Source organism: Erythranthe guttata, chromosome 6, assembly GCF_056151865.1.
Source record: "Erythranthe guttata isolate IM_541 chromosome 6, IM_541, whole genome shotgun sequence".
In the NCBI taxonomy this organism is placed as follows: Eukaryota; Viridiplantae; Streptophyta; class Magnoliopsida; order Lamiales; family Phrymaceae; genus Erythranthe; species Erythranthe guttata.
In genome coordinates, this window is record NC_142538.1 from 4,152,071 (window position 1) to 4,168,310 (window position 16,240).

At 35.4% G+C, this 16,240-nt stretch overlaps 3 protein-coding genes across 3 annotated transcripts; 2 read left to right on the plus strand and 1 right to left on the minus strand.

Annotated features, from left to right (window-relative positions):
- Positions 1–5,193: 5,193 nt before the first annotated feature.
- LOC105978016 (serine/threonine-protein kinase AGC1-5) lies at positions 5,194–7,103 on the plus strand. Its single transcript, XM_013003422.2, has 2 exons — positions 5,194–5,806; positions 6,147–7,103. Exons 1-2 carry the CDS (start codon positions 5,223–5,225, stop codon positions 6,982–6,984), a joined length of 1,422 nt encoding a protein of 473 aa, XP_012858876.2. The 5' UTR covers positions 5,194–5,222; the 3' UTR covers positions 6,985–7,103.
- A 1,220-nt stretch (positions 7,104–8,323) lies between these two features.
- Positions 8,324–11,001, plus strand: LOC105977786 (histidine-containing phosphotransfer protein 2-like). The gene is made up of 7 exons (XM_013003167.2): positions 8,324–8,501; positions 8,665–8,740; positions 9,255–9,385; positions 9,505–9,573; positions 9,770–9,841; positions 10,348–10,420; positions 10,670–11,001. The coding sequence occupies exons 1-7, from the start codon at positions 8,446–8,448 to the stop codon at positions 10,712–10,714; spliced, it is 522 nt and encodes a 173-aa protein (XP_012858621.1). The 5' UTR covers positions 8,324–8,445; the 3' UTR covers positions 10,715–11,001.
- A 69-nt stretch (positions 11,002–11,070) lies between these two features.
- LOC105977785 (Homeodomain-like superfamily protein) lies at positions 11,071–16,196 on the minus strand. The gene is made up of 16 exons (XM_088819544.1): positions 16,136–16,196; positions 15,589–15,650; positions 15,312–15,497; positions 15,092–15,165; positions 14,955–15,021; positions 14,725–14,840; positions 14,576–14,627; positions 14,206–14,489; positions 13,697–14,108; positions 13,513–13,613; positions 13,306–13,355; positions 12,637–12,781; positions 12,277–12,421; positions 11,907–12,106; positions 11,639–11,785; positions 11,071–11,378 (listed from the first exon to the last, which is right to left on the minus strand). Exons 2-15 carry the CDS (start codon positions 15,638–15,640, stop codon positions 11,654–11,656), a joined length of 2,016 nt encoding a protein of 671 aa, XP_088675670.1. The 5' UTR covers positions 15,641–15,650; positions 16,136–16,196; the 3' UTR covers positions 11,071–11,378; positions 11,639–11,653.
- Between the last annotated feature and the right edge of the window lie 44 nt (positions 16,197–16,240).

Here is a 16,240-nt window from a genome sequence, read left to right on the forward strand (position 1 = left end):
GGGTATATAGCAATAGATACACCATCGAAACTAATGATCGTATCATATTATCTAAAATTTACATTAAATTAAATTTAAATGGTTGGTGATTATTTTCCCTTCAAATACAATTTTGTCCGAATAGTTTATTTAATGCTACATTCAGTGAATTTTATAAGGTTGCATATTCTAGTTTATATCATATATGTGTGTAGATTCTTGTATATATATTTTTATGATTATATATATACATATGTGTGTGTGATTTATTAAGTATGCATTGAATTTCAACCAATTGATTTTTTTAAAACCACAGACATTTTCAACATGCTAGTTAATATATATAATTTTAATTAATTTTTACTAATTCCAAATTATAAAAATAATAGGACCCAACGTGTTATTTTCCATAAATTGATAAAAAATAATGAGTTGTATAGATTCCAAATCAGTGGTCAAAATAAAGCCAATAAGTCCTAATTAAATATTAATTTGTGTGACACCCAATTCAAACCCCTATCCATTTATGTGGAGCCCATTTCAATTTTTTTTTTTTGAGAAAAGAAAATTTTCATATCAGAGCATTGATTCAACTATTACAATGTTTTGAATTTCCAGTGGCAAAGAATCGGAAAGAGTCGGATCTTTAAAAGACAACTGAGCTAAAGTATGAGCAGCACCATTCCCATTCCGACGGATATGGAGAGTAGAGAAAACCTCGAAACATGGTATAATAGCATGAATGTCCGCAATAAGATTTCCATATGGCGATCGATCCTCGTCCTCGCCTTCAATCGCCTTGATGACCACTGTAGAATCGCCTTCAATAACCACTTTCCGCCAGGCTTTGTCCCGAGCCAATTCAACCGCCAGCAAAGCTGCTTTTGCTTCTGCTGAAGTAGGATCTAGAGGCTGATGAATGCAAATCGACATCCAACCCACACAACCACCACAATGGTCTCGAGCAATGATCCCCACACCAACTAATCCATCATTGGCGTTAACGGCTGCATCAAAATTAATTTTAATGACGCCCGTACTAGGCAACAACCATCGACTATCGGACGTTACTCTTAGAGCCTGATTTGACAAAACTCTAGCAGAGGGTTGTCGAAGCTGGTTCATAAATTTTTGCGCGAGTGAGATAGTAGTAAGAGCGTCCACCTCTTCGTCTTCAAATAAGAAGCGTTGCGATAGAACCAAATAGCCCAACAAACAGTCACACACATCTCAAAACCTCCGGTATCCGTCAATTTTCGCATGTTAGCAAACCAATCCACCATATCGTTCCCCCGCCACTGATACACGCTCCAAGGAATATTACTCAAAGCCCAAACTTGCCTCGCAAAGGAGCATAACACAAAACAATGCCGCAAGTCTTCATCATCAGCTCCACATATTCCACAACAAGACTCTGATGTTACCTTACGTCGCCGCAAATTAGTTCTAGTCGGCAACAAATTTTTACAAACTCGCCAAACAAAAAATTTAATTTTATTTGGGACACTCATAGACCACACCCATTGCCATGTATTAAGTAAAGCACCAGAGGAGCTACTCGCCGCTTGATTCGCTCTTTCATTTTCCAGCCGAACGGCAAGGTGGTAAGCACTACGAACTGTAAACCTCCCATTACGCTCATAGTGCCAAACTTGTGTATCCCCATTGCAAGCCCGTCCTAATGGAATTGAGAGTATAGTTTTCCTATCTTCCTCCACAAAGCAATCCCGAAGTAACTCCGCGTTCCATTGATTAGTGTTATTAAGGATAAGATCACTAACCTTCCAGTCGGAAGGGAAACTCCCCATTGGTGAAATAGGTCGGAAAGTGACTTCACTAGGAAGCCACTTATCTTTCCACACCAGTATCGACTTGCCATTACCAACTCGCCATCGAAGACCAGCCTCGAGAATCCTTTTAGATCCCAAAATGCATCGCCAAGTGAATGAGGGGTTTGGGCCAAGTTTAGCACCAAGCACATCCGAATTTGGAAAATACCTTGCTTTAAAGATGCGTCCCAACAGGCTGTTGGGTGTAGTGAGCAGCCTCCATAGCTGTTTAGCAAGGAGTGCCATGTTAAAAGCCTCCAAGTCTCTAAATCCAAGCCCTCCTGATTGCTTGCTTTTACACAACTTGCTCCACTTAGACCAATGAATTCCATGCCCTTTGCTATCCTCCCACCAAAATTTATTCATCAGTTGTTCAATATCCTTAGAAAAGTAGGTTGGCAATTTGAAACAACTCATAGCATATGCCGGAATAGCTTGTAGCACCGCCTTAATCAAAATTTCCTTCCCCCCCTTGGATAACCATTTCTCGTTTCATCCCTTAAGCCTCTTGCACACTCTATCTTTTATGTTGGAAAATATGGTCCTCTTTGATTTACCGATAGCAGCTGGTAAACCTAAGTACTTATCGTGTTTCTCCACAATTTCCATCGGAAGTACACCTTTAACTTCTTCAATCGTTTCATTCTTAGACGATTTGCTAAATACAATGCTCGATTTTTGGAAATTAACTTTTTGTCCCGACGCCATCTCATAAACCTCAAGTATATAATTAATCGTTTCTGCCGAGTGCTTGTTTGCATTACAAAAAATAATTGTGTCGTCGGCAAACATAAGATGCGATATAGATGGAGCTCCGTTGCAAACCGCTAAACCCTTTATATTCCCACTCGTTTCCTCCCTTTTAAACAAAGCACTAAGATGGAGCCCATTTCAATTAGCAGCCACTAAGAATTATTCATGCCAAGGGTGCAAAATCGAAATAAAAAATAAATAAATAACAGTAATAGTAATAAATAAAAATACCACTTGGTTAAATAATCACCCATTAAACACACGTATACATACGTATTTATGTGATTATGTTCAGGTCAACAATAAATAATCACTCAAATAACTCGTTGCAAACAACCTTCTAGCCGAGAGGCCGGCCGTAAACTCAACAATGCTATTTTTACTAGGTACAAATTTTAGTAAATTAAAGTTGTTTATTAATTATTAGTACAAAAAATGAAACTTTCTATAAGTTTAATATATTATATTTTGAAAATAAATATAAAGTTAAGAATAGTGTCATTTTAATATTCCGTCATATGTAGTGGGAAATAATTGAAGAAGACAATAATATAATAATAAATTTAAAAATAATGATATAATAGTTTTAGTCGACAACTTTGAACCATGATTTTTTGGTCTTATTCTTCTCATCTTGACCAATAACTAACATGGAATATTCCATGAGCAATTCGTTTATTCTATGCTAACTCAAGAAAATAATAAGTTGATAATTCTTTATTCACATTAATTAACATGCCCTTCAATTATATATACCATGCTATAAATGTAAGTTGTAACATTGTAGTTGTATCACTTTCGATTTCAGAAGTTCACCATCAATTGGTAGTTGATTTCTGAAATCTATTACCAATATATTTTCAAAACTTTACCGCCAATTTCTACAAGTTCTTGCCATCTTTTAAAAGTTCATTTTTATATTTTGTTAAAATATTCATTTTTTTTCTTAAGTTTACTGTCGATTTTCATAAATTTACAGCAAATTTTCAGAAGTACATAAGTTTTTTGCTTGTTTTTATAAGTGTACTGTTATGTATTTTTTAAACACTCGAAGCACAACAAGTTTAGTGCCAATTTTCGTAAAATTTTTAAGTTATAAACGACATCAGATTGCAAAAATTGACATGTTTCATATAACTACTTTTCAGTTTTTTTTTTTCCCTGTCAGTTCGTTGTGTGATCGAGTGAACTTTCATCAAACTAAAAATATACGGGTCAATATTAGCAAATTGTCCACATCTAGGGACTATTATCTAATCTCCCCTTAACAATGCTCGATCCGTAAGAAATTCATTGCAATAATGCAGATAGTAAATAAGCTTCTTAAAAAAAAGGTAAATAGCATTTTACCCAATTGTAGTTTGAATTTTGTGCACATAACTCCATTGTACTTTTAATATAGCACACGACCCCCTTGTATTTTAATATAAGCACACAACCACCCCCTTTTTACTTTCAAAAATTTCATCGTCCTAATGAACATGATTATTTAACAAGTTGAATACCATAGGGGGGTTATATGCTTATATTAGAAGAACAAGAAGGTCATGTGTATAAAGTTCAAACTACATAGGGGTCATGTGCTTATATTAAAAGTACCAGGGGGTCATGTGCATAAAGCTCAAACTCAAGGGGCTTAAGTGCTAAAAATTGCAAAATAAGAAAACCAAAACAATGAAACAGTAGTTTCTGGGCTGCAACCCATCTGCATTGGGCTTTTCGACATTGTACGGTGACCCAATCCACCCACTAATAATTTTTGATCCAATTTCACAAGGATTGTCATTATTTTTTTTAATTTTTTTTTTAATTTTTAATTTTTTAATTTTTATCAATTAGTCTTTTAAGGAATATAAAGTTTAGATATTTGCATAAGAGCATAAGATACCAACTTTAAATATATCATACTAAAAAATCATCCAAGAAATGCATTTTCTTTTATATTAATTAATTTTAAATTGATCTCGCCGGACTTATTACACTTGGTCAAATTAATAATTATTGTTACGTGACCTGGATTTAAAACTTAGAAGACTTGGCCATGAGACAAACATTTGGAATACTAATATATTTCAACTATATTTCAATTTTTTTTTTATTTTTTAATTACATTTTGTTTTTTCCCCTTTGCTTGTTTGTTGATTTCAATTTCCTCATGAAATAAACAATTAATTCATTTAATGGCAATTTTAAAATACCTCTATTGTAAATTTTTTGTTAAGATTTTATAACGAGTAAAAGTGTTCAAACACTTTAAATATCAATTTTATAAATAAGATGTAACAATTTTTCAGCTCTCATATCAGATGTTAGAGTAAGCTTAATCGAACAGGCCCTACGATACCAATTTCGCTAACGACATGCTTGAATTTTTCAGTTCAATTTGGATGCATAATATATCGTTCATTCGGCACTTTAAAAATAATAAAAAAAATAAAATTGATATATACTTTAATTAAACTATTTAAAAGAAGCCAAAAAACTTAAGGGCACGTATGGGCCATGACTGAATTCAAGTAGCCGGCAGAATGACCCAATCTCATAACTGCCGGCCCAACACATTCCCAACTATATATATCTTCATTAATTGTACTCTATTATTATTACAAACTTTAATTATTAAGATATATATGTAAAATATATAAAAATAAAAATATACTTATGGAATCCAAATTTGGTACTAACTTAAGCTCTGACACCACCTGTACAACCATGTCGTCGTGCATCGAATTCAACGCACATTTTGGTGATGAATTCGATGCAGATGTCAAAAACAGTATCGAGATGAATAATCTCGATTGTACGAGTTTCGCGTCCGATATAAAAATTGAATTTATTACGAGTTCCGATTCCGAGTGCAGTGAGCTCGACAAGAATTTGAAGCACGGCGACGACTTGTCGAACCTCGTGCTTGATGACTTCAACTTTGTGCAACGGTTGGGGAGCGGCGATATAGGCACCGTGTACCTAGTGGAGCTTAGAGGCGGCGGCGGCGGTGGTGGTGGTGAGTTGTTTGCAGCTAAGGTGATGGATAAAGAGGAATTGGCTTATAGGAATAAAGAGAGTAGGGCAGGGGTAGAGAGGGAAATACTCGAAATGTTGGATCATCCCTTTTTGCCCTCACTCTACGCGACGCTGGATTGCCGTAAGTGGTCGTGTTTGTTGACGGAGTTTTGTCCAGGCGGCGACCTTCACGTCCTCCGGCAACGCCAGCCGGAGAAGAGGTTCGATGAAGATGCTGTCCGGTGAGCAAGTGTTTTCATATACACTTGTGATTAAATCTTTACAAGTTTGTAACATAAATTTCTAATATATAACAATTGGTTAAGCAAATTAGCAATAATAATAATAATAATAATAATTAATATATATAATACTTACGTTCTTACGAATATTATTGCAATATAATAATGAATATACAGTAGAACCTCCATAAATTAAGAATATCACTTAAACAATATTTTCTTCCGATCCCAAATCGATAAAAATATATTAAATTATTACTTGGATAATTTAATATTTCACTAAATTAATAGATTTTGTTAATTCCGATCGTATATTGATTTAAAAAGTTTTAATGATCAGGTTTTATGCAGCAGAAGTGGTGGCGGCGCTTGAATACCTACACATGGTGGGAATAATATACCGTGATTTAAAACCAGAAAACGTGCTTGTGAAGCACGACGGCCACATAATGCTTACCGATTTCGACCTCTCTTTAAAATGCGACTACAACTCATTATCGACACCAACAATCGTCTACGATTATTCTCCGCCGTCGCCGGCGCCGCCGCCGGACGATCGCAACAGTGCAGACGGCCGCGGCCGCCCACGATTGTTCTCCCTCTCGTCCTGCATCCTGCCGAACTGCGTCTTGCCACGCGGCGCCCCCCGCCTCCTCCGGCGGCGGCGCCGGCGGGTCAAGCACCGCCGCGGCGGATTAATTACAACCCCAAAGATAGTGGCGGAGCCGGTGGAGGCTCGATCAATGTCGTTCGTGGGGACGCACGAGTACCTGGCGCCGGAAATAGTCTCCGGCGAGGGGCACGGCAGCGGCGTGGACTGGTGGACGCTGGGGGTGCTGGTGTACGAGCTGCTGTACGGGACGACGCCGTTTAGGGGGGCGGAGCACGAGTTCACACTGGCTAACATTGTGGCTCGAGGGGTCGAGTTCCCTAAGGAGCCGGCTGTGTCAGCCGGTGCTAAGGACTTGATAAGCCGGCTTCTGAACAAGGAGCCGACCAAGAGAATGGGGTCCACCATGGGTGCGGCGGCGATTAAGGACCACCCATTCTTTCGAGGGGTAAATTGGTCACTTTTGAGGTGCACTAAACCACCGTATATCCCAACGCCTTTTAATCGTAGGGCCCTTGTTTCATCTGATAATGATGATCATTTTCATGGTAATATAGATTATTTTTGAAGTTTATTATGATTTTTTTTTAATTGAGTGTAATCATATTTTATTTTTTGAGAAAAAAATTCTATTGGCATTGTTAGTATATTTTCCTTGATTTAATGGGTGGTTTTAATTTTAATAATGAGATCCGATGGTATGTGTGGCTGAGCCAATTTAAGTTCGGTTCACATGACCCGATTGTCAGCCCTAAATTTTACAGAAAAGAAAAACGACAACTAATTTTTTTAAAAGCTTTCAGTGGCCATCTTATCACGGTCTATGAGATGCTACATCTGGTGAAAAACATCAGGTGATTTTGCACTACCGCATAATACAAATAATCACCTACTAAGCATACATACACATAAATGTGTGTGAGATATTATATGTTGAATTATAGGTCAATAGTGCAAGATCATCCAATGCATTTCACCGAGTGTAGTATCTACAAAACCAGATCGGCATAATTTTGTGACAAAAAAGGATTTAAGATTTTAATTGCATAGCAAAACATTGTAAAACTGTTGTATTTACATTTTTTGTAAGTTTGACTAGAAAACATAGAAGAATATTTGATATGTTTCGTAATTGAAAAATGTGTATACGACACACCCCATAATTCAGGGATGCAATGGTCATCTTATCACGTATAATTTTGTAATCTTGAAAAAGTCGAAACAATAGTTTAGAAAATATGTATTCAAAATCAATCCGCATATACTTGCAAGACTTCCATAGTATATGAAATGAGAATAGTAGTTTAATGAAATTGTATAGACCAAATAGTAAAGGAAATTGCATGTTATTTGAAGTGAATCTAACCAGATTGAATAAAGGAAAATTATAATTTAATAACTAATTATGAACATGACAAAAAATATATATAATACATCTAGTGAATGCGTTCCATTAATTATACAATTTTTTTTAATTGAGAATTGTTAGTAAAGAACTTTGCTATAATTTGTCAAGAAAATATTCACTTATATTTAATATTACATTTGGATTGAGGAAGGATTGAAGAGATAACTTCAAAATAAAATTAATTTAGTGTCTACAAAAAAATTTATTTTAAAAATAATGTATTTTAAGCTAAATTATTTATCATTAATTATATTATATAATATATATGAAGCTTCAAAGTTGAATAATTTCGAATTTTTGCAATAATTTATTTTTAAGGGAACTCTTCGAATAAGCCACGTAGGCAGTTAAGAGGGGTAAAAATGAAAACTTCCTTTTTTAAAATTCGATAGACATAATTAACTTTAGATGCCTAAATAAAATTAAATAATAATTACAACAAAATTAACAAAATAATTAAAATAATAATTATGTATATAATAACCAAGAAAAAATCCAGTTCAGAATCTATGCACCTCCACATTCACAAAATAAAACCCTTTCAGAGTTTTGCTCCGGCGAGCGGACAAACTTCCGACGCCGTACTTTTCATCTTTCCGGTAATCGGTACAGCCGAGAAAGATGCCCCGGAAAGTACAAAATCCACCAGAATTTGTCCCAACCGATAAATGCATAGCGTGAGCCTCTCTCTCTCTCTCTCTCTCTCTCTCTCTCTCTCTCTCTCTCTCTCATGCATGTGTGTGTGTGTATTTGTATCTATGTATTTTTGGTTCATATATATAGGCATGCAGAGAGAATCCCACATCTGACTGTGTGTTTTTGTGTGTGTTTTGTTTGAAGCATGGATTTGAAGAAGATGGATACAGACTCACTCAACCGAATGCTGCTCGATCGCATTCAAGAACTCGAACGAAAAGTATTAGTGTTTTTAATTTTTCTTAATTACTTTTCTATTATGATTTTAATATTGTGGATTTTTTTTTTAAAATTTCGATTCATATACATTTTGTTGAATTGGGTTTTTTAAATTGAGATAGGTTGTTTTAAATTTTAAGCTTTATTGTGTTAAACTAATTAAGTAATTTTTTGTTTTGAGTAATTTTGAGTTGATTCTGATCAATTGATTGAGTGGGATAAAGGGGGGTTACAATCTAACATCGAGCGTAATAATCGGGACATAAACGAGTTAATTAACGACATCACTTATGAATATGGATATGCTCGTTTACCTTGTTTATATATCGACGTTTATATGTTTGTCGGATTAGTAAGTTCATGCATATACAAGTCTACGGTTTTCGAGTCGATTCTTTCGCAAGAGATATTATATTTAAGCCTTTTACTTCATTTCTTTGGACGGAAAATAGGTCGAAACACAAATTTTCGGGTTTTTGCATTATACGACTGATTTATTTAATATTTGCTTGTAGGGTTTGGTAGATCACAATTTTCGACAGTGCTACTTGTTGAAAGAGATCAGTAGTCTGACATTTTTCTTGGACCTGATTGTCGTATTTCTCGATGATGTTCACACGGTGGTGAGAGCTATGGCAAAAACATTGTATGTCTAAATTCTCACTATATATATGTGTATATAGATATATCTTGTGTGCTGGCATTTGTATTTTACGTATTTTTTTACGCGTGAAATTTGGTTTTTCCTTGTTCGTTATTTACTAGGACTCAACCAGTTGTGAACTACGATGAAATGTATTCGCATCATATCAAGCTTAAAGGAAGTTCTTCATGGTATTATTTCATACTTTATTATTCTCTTCCCTAACATATATTTAATAGATAAAGAGATCGTTTTTTCGTGCCCGTTTTTCTCTATTTAATTTTTCGGGGACTTCGTTAAATGTGTATTTTAATTTGAATGCTTAAATACGAGAGAGATATCCTAACGCATATTTATGCATGCTCTTGTATTATATTTGTTTTACAGTATCGGTGCTTGTCGAATTAAAGATGCATGTTTCAAAATACGTCATGCTATCGAGAGCAATTCCAAAGACGGGTACGGTTTTTTCCGAAGTTGCACTACTTTTTTTTTTTAATTATTCGATTTTGTTTGTTATTGTCGGTAAAAGTCGTTAATCTCCATCAATATGATATCCTGAGCTTATATATCTGGTCTGGAATTCAGTAAAATCGAAAGAATTTTTTTTTACCTTTAGCCCGTAGGAAGACGAACAAGAATCCGGAGAAATAATGAAAATCAAAATGATAATCTGAATATTAGGAGATTCGATCAATGATAAATGATATTTAATCTTTACGAGAGTCGTAATCAATTAATTGGCTAACTCAACTACTCAATTAGCACTACGTGTTCTTTATTTTCGGGCTCTTTCATTTTTTTGGTAACTTCATTATATCGGAAGTCAAAATCTAATTCAGATGACATTCATTATCTTACGATAATTAAGTATGAGTTTTACAGCATTGGATCGTAAAATTAATGCACGACTTTACCAACTAACGAAGGGTTATTATATCTTACGATCGTTTCAATATACGCAGGTGTCTCCAGGTGTTGAATGTTGTACACAATGAATACAAGAGTCTGCATGAACAGTTCGACGGCGTTATCAAGGTGAGGAATAATATATTTTGTCCGACTCTTTTATTGTTATCTTACGTGCTTTGTTTGGCCATAACCTACGGTTTTATTTAGAAACGAGATGAAAATTTAGAGATTGATGCTCTACTATTAGGTCAAAGATCAATATTGATGTATAGATACAGAACACCTATATATATAGATTTCTGGACTTGTAGATATGGAAACAATCTGCTTTCTTGTTCTGTTGTAACTTATTTTTTTATTCTACTTGGGCTACAGATTGAGCGGGAACTCGTTTCGAGGGGAACCAGACAAGCGTCGTAGGAAAAATCGAGCATGGTTATTTTGTAGCAGACAGAAGCCATAGTATTTTTCTTTTCCTTTAAAAAAAAAAATAATAATTTAATAATCATCAGGAACAAGGGAACTTGTTGAAGTTGTGACCCTTGTTCATTAAGTACTGTCATCTCTTGAATTTGCTCTTTTTCTTGATTATGGATTATTTTTGTGATGTATACATACATACATATATACATGTATATATGTAGCATTTGGAATTGTTTGAATGGGATTCATTCTTTGATAAATTTCAAATTTAGTTGATTAGAAAATTGTTTTTGTTATTATATATTTTAATAATTAATTTCAAAAAAATATAAGGAAGATTTAAGAAGTCATAAAAATGCCAATAGGCAATATATCTTATTAAAATTATTCCAAGTATTGCCCCAGTACATGTAAAATTCCTATGAACAAAATCCCAAAAATGATAGCTATAATGAAAATAATTTTTTTGATATGTGTGATAAAAAACTATCGGGATCATATGTGCTACGAAGGTTGCTGTAAATTTATACTATTTCCGAAAAGAACTTGCAGTAAGCCTAAACTACAAGATAGTAGCCTCCCAACTCGGACAAAGCTTCAGAAATTGCACTTCTAAAAATTGCACAACAATCAGCTTAGTCTGCATTTGCGTGTTTCGAATCTGCAATTCAAACCAACAAACATCGTCAAACTTTCAGTGTGGATGACGACATATATCTTTCGAATTCGTCTCCGAATAAAAAGTAAAACAAGTCCACTCCAAATGCAAAGCCAGCTTAGCCTGAATTGAATTTCAACATCTTCCAGTTTTTTTTTTTTTCTATACTCAAGAACAATAAACACGATAAGAAGCATATCTGGAAATTATGGATAAAGAAAACATTACGTTAAATCAGTTTCTTCAATATTGAATATGTGTACCTTGATTAGCACTAGTCAGGTGTCGCTCTTATACTGGCTCCATAGGAACAAATCATCATCTTCATCATCTGGCTCCAAAGGGTTTTGGACTTCAGTAGAGTTCTCATTCTTTTCTTCCTCAATGTGCTCATCTTTTGCTTCTTCATCCTTCATAATGTCATCAAAAAAGCAAACCTCAATGGCAGTTTCCGTAATCTACCCTAATTATAATAGTAAATTGTTGCTTTGAGAGATTTAAATTTAGTAGAACAGCAAATGAAAGAAATACATCAGCATTCGAGATCCCCTCATCTGCCACGTCATTGCCTTTCAAATCTGACATGTCATCTTTATCAGCATTGGAGGTCCCCTCATCTGCCTCTTCTTCATTGCCCCACAAATCCGTTAAGTCGTCTTTATCAGCGTTCTCATTTTCTTCAGCTGCATTTTGCTTTAAGCTCTCTATCACCCTTTTAAAATGGGAAAGATCTGCAAAAATGAGGAGTTCCAAACATTTTAAAAAGACAAAAAACAGAGCGGTTAATTTCCCAATTTCTCAGAATATCCTAGAGATATTTACTCTTCCAACAAAAATAATAATAATAATAATCGTCATTGCTTGCGGGCAAACACGTCATTTAGATGAGGGCAAAGTCTACCTTTGGAACGGTTAGTCAAAGCTTCACGAAGCCTCAATGGTTGCTGCCTTTCTTCTTTTTTGTATTTTAGCTTTATTTGTCGGCGAGTACGACCAGGAAAAAGCTGTTGTATCATAGAAAGGTCTGTCCCAAACTGCCCCATAGCCTACCAGATAAGTAGAAACAGAAATTAAGACTTTACCGATGTGTTCTTCACTACGAACCAAAACTCGCTAAAGAAAATTTCGGAATAATTTCACACCAAAGGGAAATACCAGAAATTAAGAACGAAAAAAAAAAATTGCACTCTTATTGCAAGATGCAGAATGATTTTCGATGTTCTTGCTATTACAAAAATATACAAGTACGAGGAAGACACACCTCATAGAACAATTCAGTTTCCTGTTTGGACCATCTTGACTTGGGTGTTTTGTCCATGTAGGTTTGATAATTGAAGTAGAGGGTGGTGTCTTCAGCTGTATCTCCATCTTGGTTAGAAGTATCTTCTTCATCGTAAAGGCCATTACTGCAAAGCACAAATAAACAGAACTGTATATCATTCAGTATTGAACAACAATGCAACATACTTCATCATCTTTTTGGAATCCGTGATCATGGGCCACATGTTTTATTTGGATCATCACTTGAACTTCCTACTAACTATATGAAATCCACAAGGATACAAGAACATTATTGCACCCTAATCAGCAGTTTCTTCTGATATTGAACTCAGAAATGTTATTCAGTGCAGTATCTACCGAGCTCAAGATATCTTGACAAAACTAATTGCCCACTCTTTCTTACCCTTCACATTACACCATCAATGAGAGCCTCTTAACATTTTCAAGGAAAATTAAGAGGATGTAAAAGTTTATATGCATGTTTGTCCAGCTAAAATACAGATAAAGTTTCTACAGGTTCAGGAATAGATCTTAGTACATTATACAAGATAAAACTCAACATTCTCCTTCACCAAGGCATACCCAGTTCTCATTTCTTCACGTGCTTCATTTAGCATCTATTTTTGGTCAATATATAAGAAATTATTACCTTTGTTTCGCTGCTTGTGCTTGTGCTCGTACTGCTGCCTCTTCTTTTTTCTGAAAAATGTGAATGATATGATCAGAATTCGGAAAATAAACATATCAATCCACTAGTAGTATCTGGAAATATTCCCTTGAAATTTCTAAATACATCCAATGGCAGTGGCGAGATCCAGGCTAAAAATAAAACAAGTCTAAAGCATATTATACATACCGTCTGCTTTTCTCTGTGCTCTGCAAGCAATATTAAATCCCTAAGAGGCACACTTTGGTAGTCAATGTCATCTTCAGGAGTTTCAAGCAGAACCTTGTCCACTATATGGAAAGGTTTTCTGTCAGTTCATTAAATAAGAAAGCAAAACAAGCTGCAATTCTTAAACCTCAAAAGTTACACGTACCTTGTCTTCGTCGAGTAGAATGAGGGAATCTTTTACGCTTGGCACCTGCATCCTGATTTGTTGCCTCCTTGGCCGTCTTTCTTTTTCTGGGTGGTTTTCCATCGTCAGTTTTGTCAGACTTCCGCTTCCCCTTTTTCATTTGCTGTTCATTTTCCACTTGAAATTCCTCATTATTAATGTTTCCCTCCTCCGTAGCAGAATTGGGATGAAACTCTTCAGAAAAATCCCCACTAGCAAGGACTTCATCCTCATCCTCATCTACTAGTTCACAGAAATTCGTTTTGCCTTTTCTTGGCCGTAATAATCTATCAGTTTCATTCTCCTGATTGGATGTGGAAGCATTTTGCTGCTGTGGCGAAGGATCTGGTTCACTGTGACTTATATTACTTCCAGTCTTTGCCCGGCGAGAAGTCTAATAAGTGTAAGATAGCAATTGATTAATTTTCAGAAAACCATAATATTAGTTCAAGAATATATGCAATAGATCAACCTGTGCAAAAGTAGCTTACAAGTTTTGTAGGAACTTCGGCAAAACCCTCTAGATTGATATCAGAATCCAACTGAGACATCTCCATAAGATTCCCCTCTTCGGGCAAAGTATGAGTAATTCCTAGGGATGAAAGATCAAGAACATCATCTTGTTCAGATATAGGAATCGAATCCTGTTCCGCATAACCGGTTTCAGGTGGAACAGATTGAGGACCAAATGAGTCAGAAACAGATTCGTTGGCTTCACATATCTCCTTATGCATTTGTATGTTTGGCTCTGGCTGATTTTTTTCTGTTCTCTGTCCTAGATAACGAGGACCATAGGGATATATCTTAAAGTTTGAAATACAAAGAAAGTTCATAAAGCAGTCAATTCAGAATTCAACATACCAGATTTAGTTGTTAACTCGGTTGTGTTCATAGAATCCAAGGAATCCTTTTCCTGCAAATGATAAACATAGATCCCAAATTCAACTGAATTGGAAGTGTTTTTAGTGGTTGAGAAAAATGCTCAGACACTAAAGTTTTTGGCTCTTTACCTCGCTTCCCAATCCTCTTTCAAGTATATGATCACGTCCATCACAACTTGAAACAATAGGCTCGCTGGCAGTTGTAGGATTAAGATCCACTGCCTCTGAAGAAGGAACTGTACACTCTGTGACATAGTTTACAGTAATTGGGTTTAAGTTGTCTTATTTACCACTAATATAAGCTGAAGTCAAGCAACAAACTGACAAACAGAGGGCAACCGAAAGGAGTTTTTTCTAACCCTTGTCACTATTAGTTTGAGGAAGAACACCACCAAGAGATTCAAACCCGGTAAGTATGTCAGCATTCTAAAAAGAAGGAAATATAAACGTCAGCAGACTAAACCGACAAATGGTAAAATTGAACTGAAGTACTCACCTCTCCCACTGACTTTTCCGCAGTAGAATGCGGGCCTCCATTGTCGTTAGCCACAACCTCTGAACCTGAAATCACTTGGAAGGAACCAACATAAATTATTTATTCATTTATTCTTCTAATTGTGATAACTATTAAATGGACAAAAAATTGCAACTATAAAAACACACAACTTATATCAAATAAATAAGACGCTGATGCACTCAGTCAGGTAAATACTAACCGTGGTCTGATAGCTTTGTTGTCGGCACAGGATCGCTTAATTCACTCTGTGCGGAACCAATGGTTTGTACGGCTTGGGATGAAGAAACTGAAGCTGCTGCAGGCTCCTTTCTTGGTGGCTGGGATTTTGACTTCGGCTGAAACTTTGGCTTTGGCTTTGACTTTGGCTGGAATTTTACTTTCCTAGCTGGAAATACGTGGAAGTTTGGGCTTTAATTAAAATTGCAAAACCATAAAAATCTGGGAAAACGGGAAAACAACAAAACTCATCTTTTTACCAGCTGGTTGATTGGGAAGAATGTCATCAAATATATCCAAATCAACGTCCATCGTAGAATATCTGAATCAACACAATTTTCAGTATTAGACAGAGAAAAACACATGAGTTCGAAACCAAATATAGATTATGACAGAGGATATAGCAATTTCACATTAAAAACAAACAAACAAACATTATTTCCGGTATCAGGGAAAAAAAATGACGTGACTTCAACTATTTTTAGTAACAAGAGAATTTCACAAACGACGAACGAGATATAATTTGACCTTCCACGGTTATCCTATTAGACAAAAGGATTTACATTGTACAACTGCTACCATGCTCAGGATCGTAATTTTATGGATGCCCCGTGCCACAGATGACCTAATCGTTATAAAAAGGCATAAATAAAATATATGTCCACATAATAAAAACAAAAAACAATTGTGAACGTGTAAAGATCAACATTTTAAAATCAACATCCATACAAAATCGCACAATAACCAACTGAAATCGCTGAATACCCACACTAATTGCAATAGGAAACTGAAATGGCAAATACCCACACAAAATTGCACAAGAACCGATTGAAATCGCACAATGCCCAATCCAAATCGCACAGAGAAAAAAAAAAGTAATTAGGGTTTGAGGTTTTAGGGATTTTGAGAAAA

Coding starts and splice junctions, on each gene's coding strand:
- LOC105978016 (XM_013003422.2), top strand. CDS start 5,223: ATGGAATCCAAATTTGGTACTAACTTAAGCTCTGACACCACCTGTACA. Junction 5,807..6,146: donor TTCGATGAAGATGCTGTCCG/GTGAGCAAGTGT, acceptor TTTAATGATCAG/GTTTTATGCAGCAGAAGTGG.
- LOC105977785 (XM_088819544.1), bottom strand. CDS start 15,640: ATGGACGTTGATTTGGATATATTTGATGACATTCTTCCCAATCAACCA. Junction 14,109..14,205: donor CCGAAGTTCCTACAAAACTT/GTAAGCTACTTT, acceptor TACACTTATTAG/ACTTCTCGCCGGGCAAAGAC. Junction 12,782..13,305: donor GCACAAGCAGCGAAACAAAG/GTAATAATTTCT, acceptor TGTGCTTTGCAG/TAATGGCCTTTACGATGAAG.
- LOC105977786 (XM_013003167.2), top strand. CDS start 8,446: ATGCCCCGGAAAGTACAAAATCCACCAGAATTTGTCCCAACCGATAAA. Junction 9,574..9,769: donor CTTAAAGGAAGTTCTTCATG/GTATTATTTCAT, acceptor TTTGTTTTACAG/TATCGGTGCTTGTCGAATTA. Junction 9,842..10,347: donor GAGAGCAATTCCAAAGACGG/GTACGGTTTTTT, acceptor CAATATACGCAG/GTGTCTCCAGGTGTTGAATG.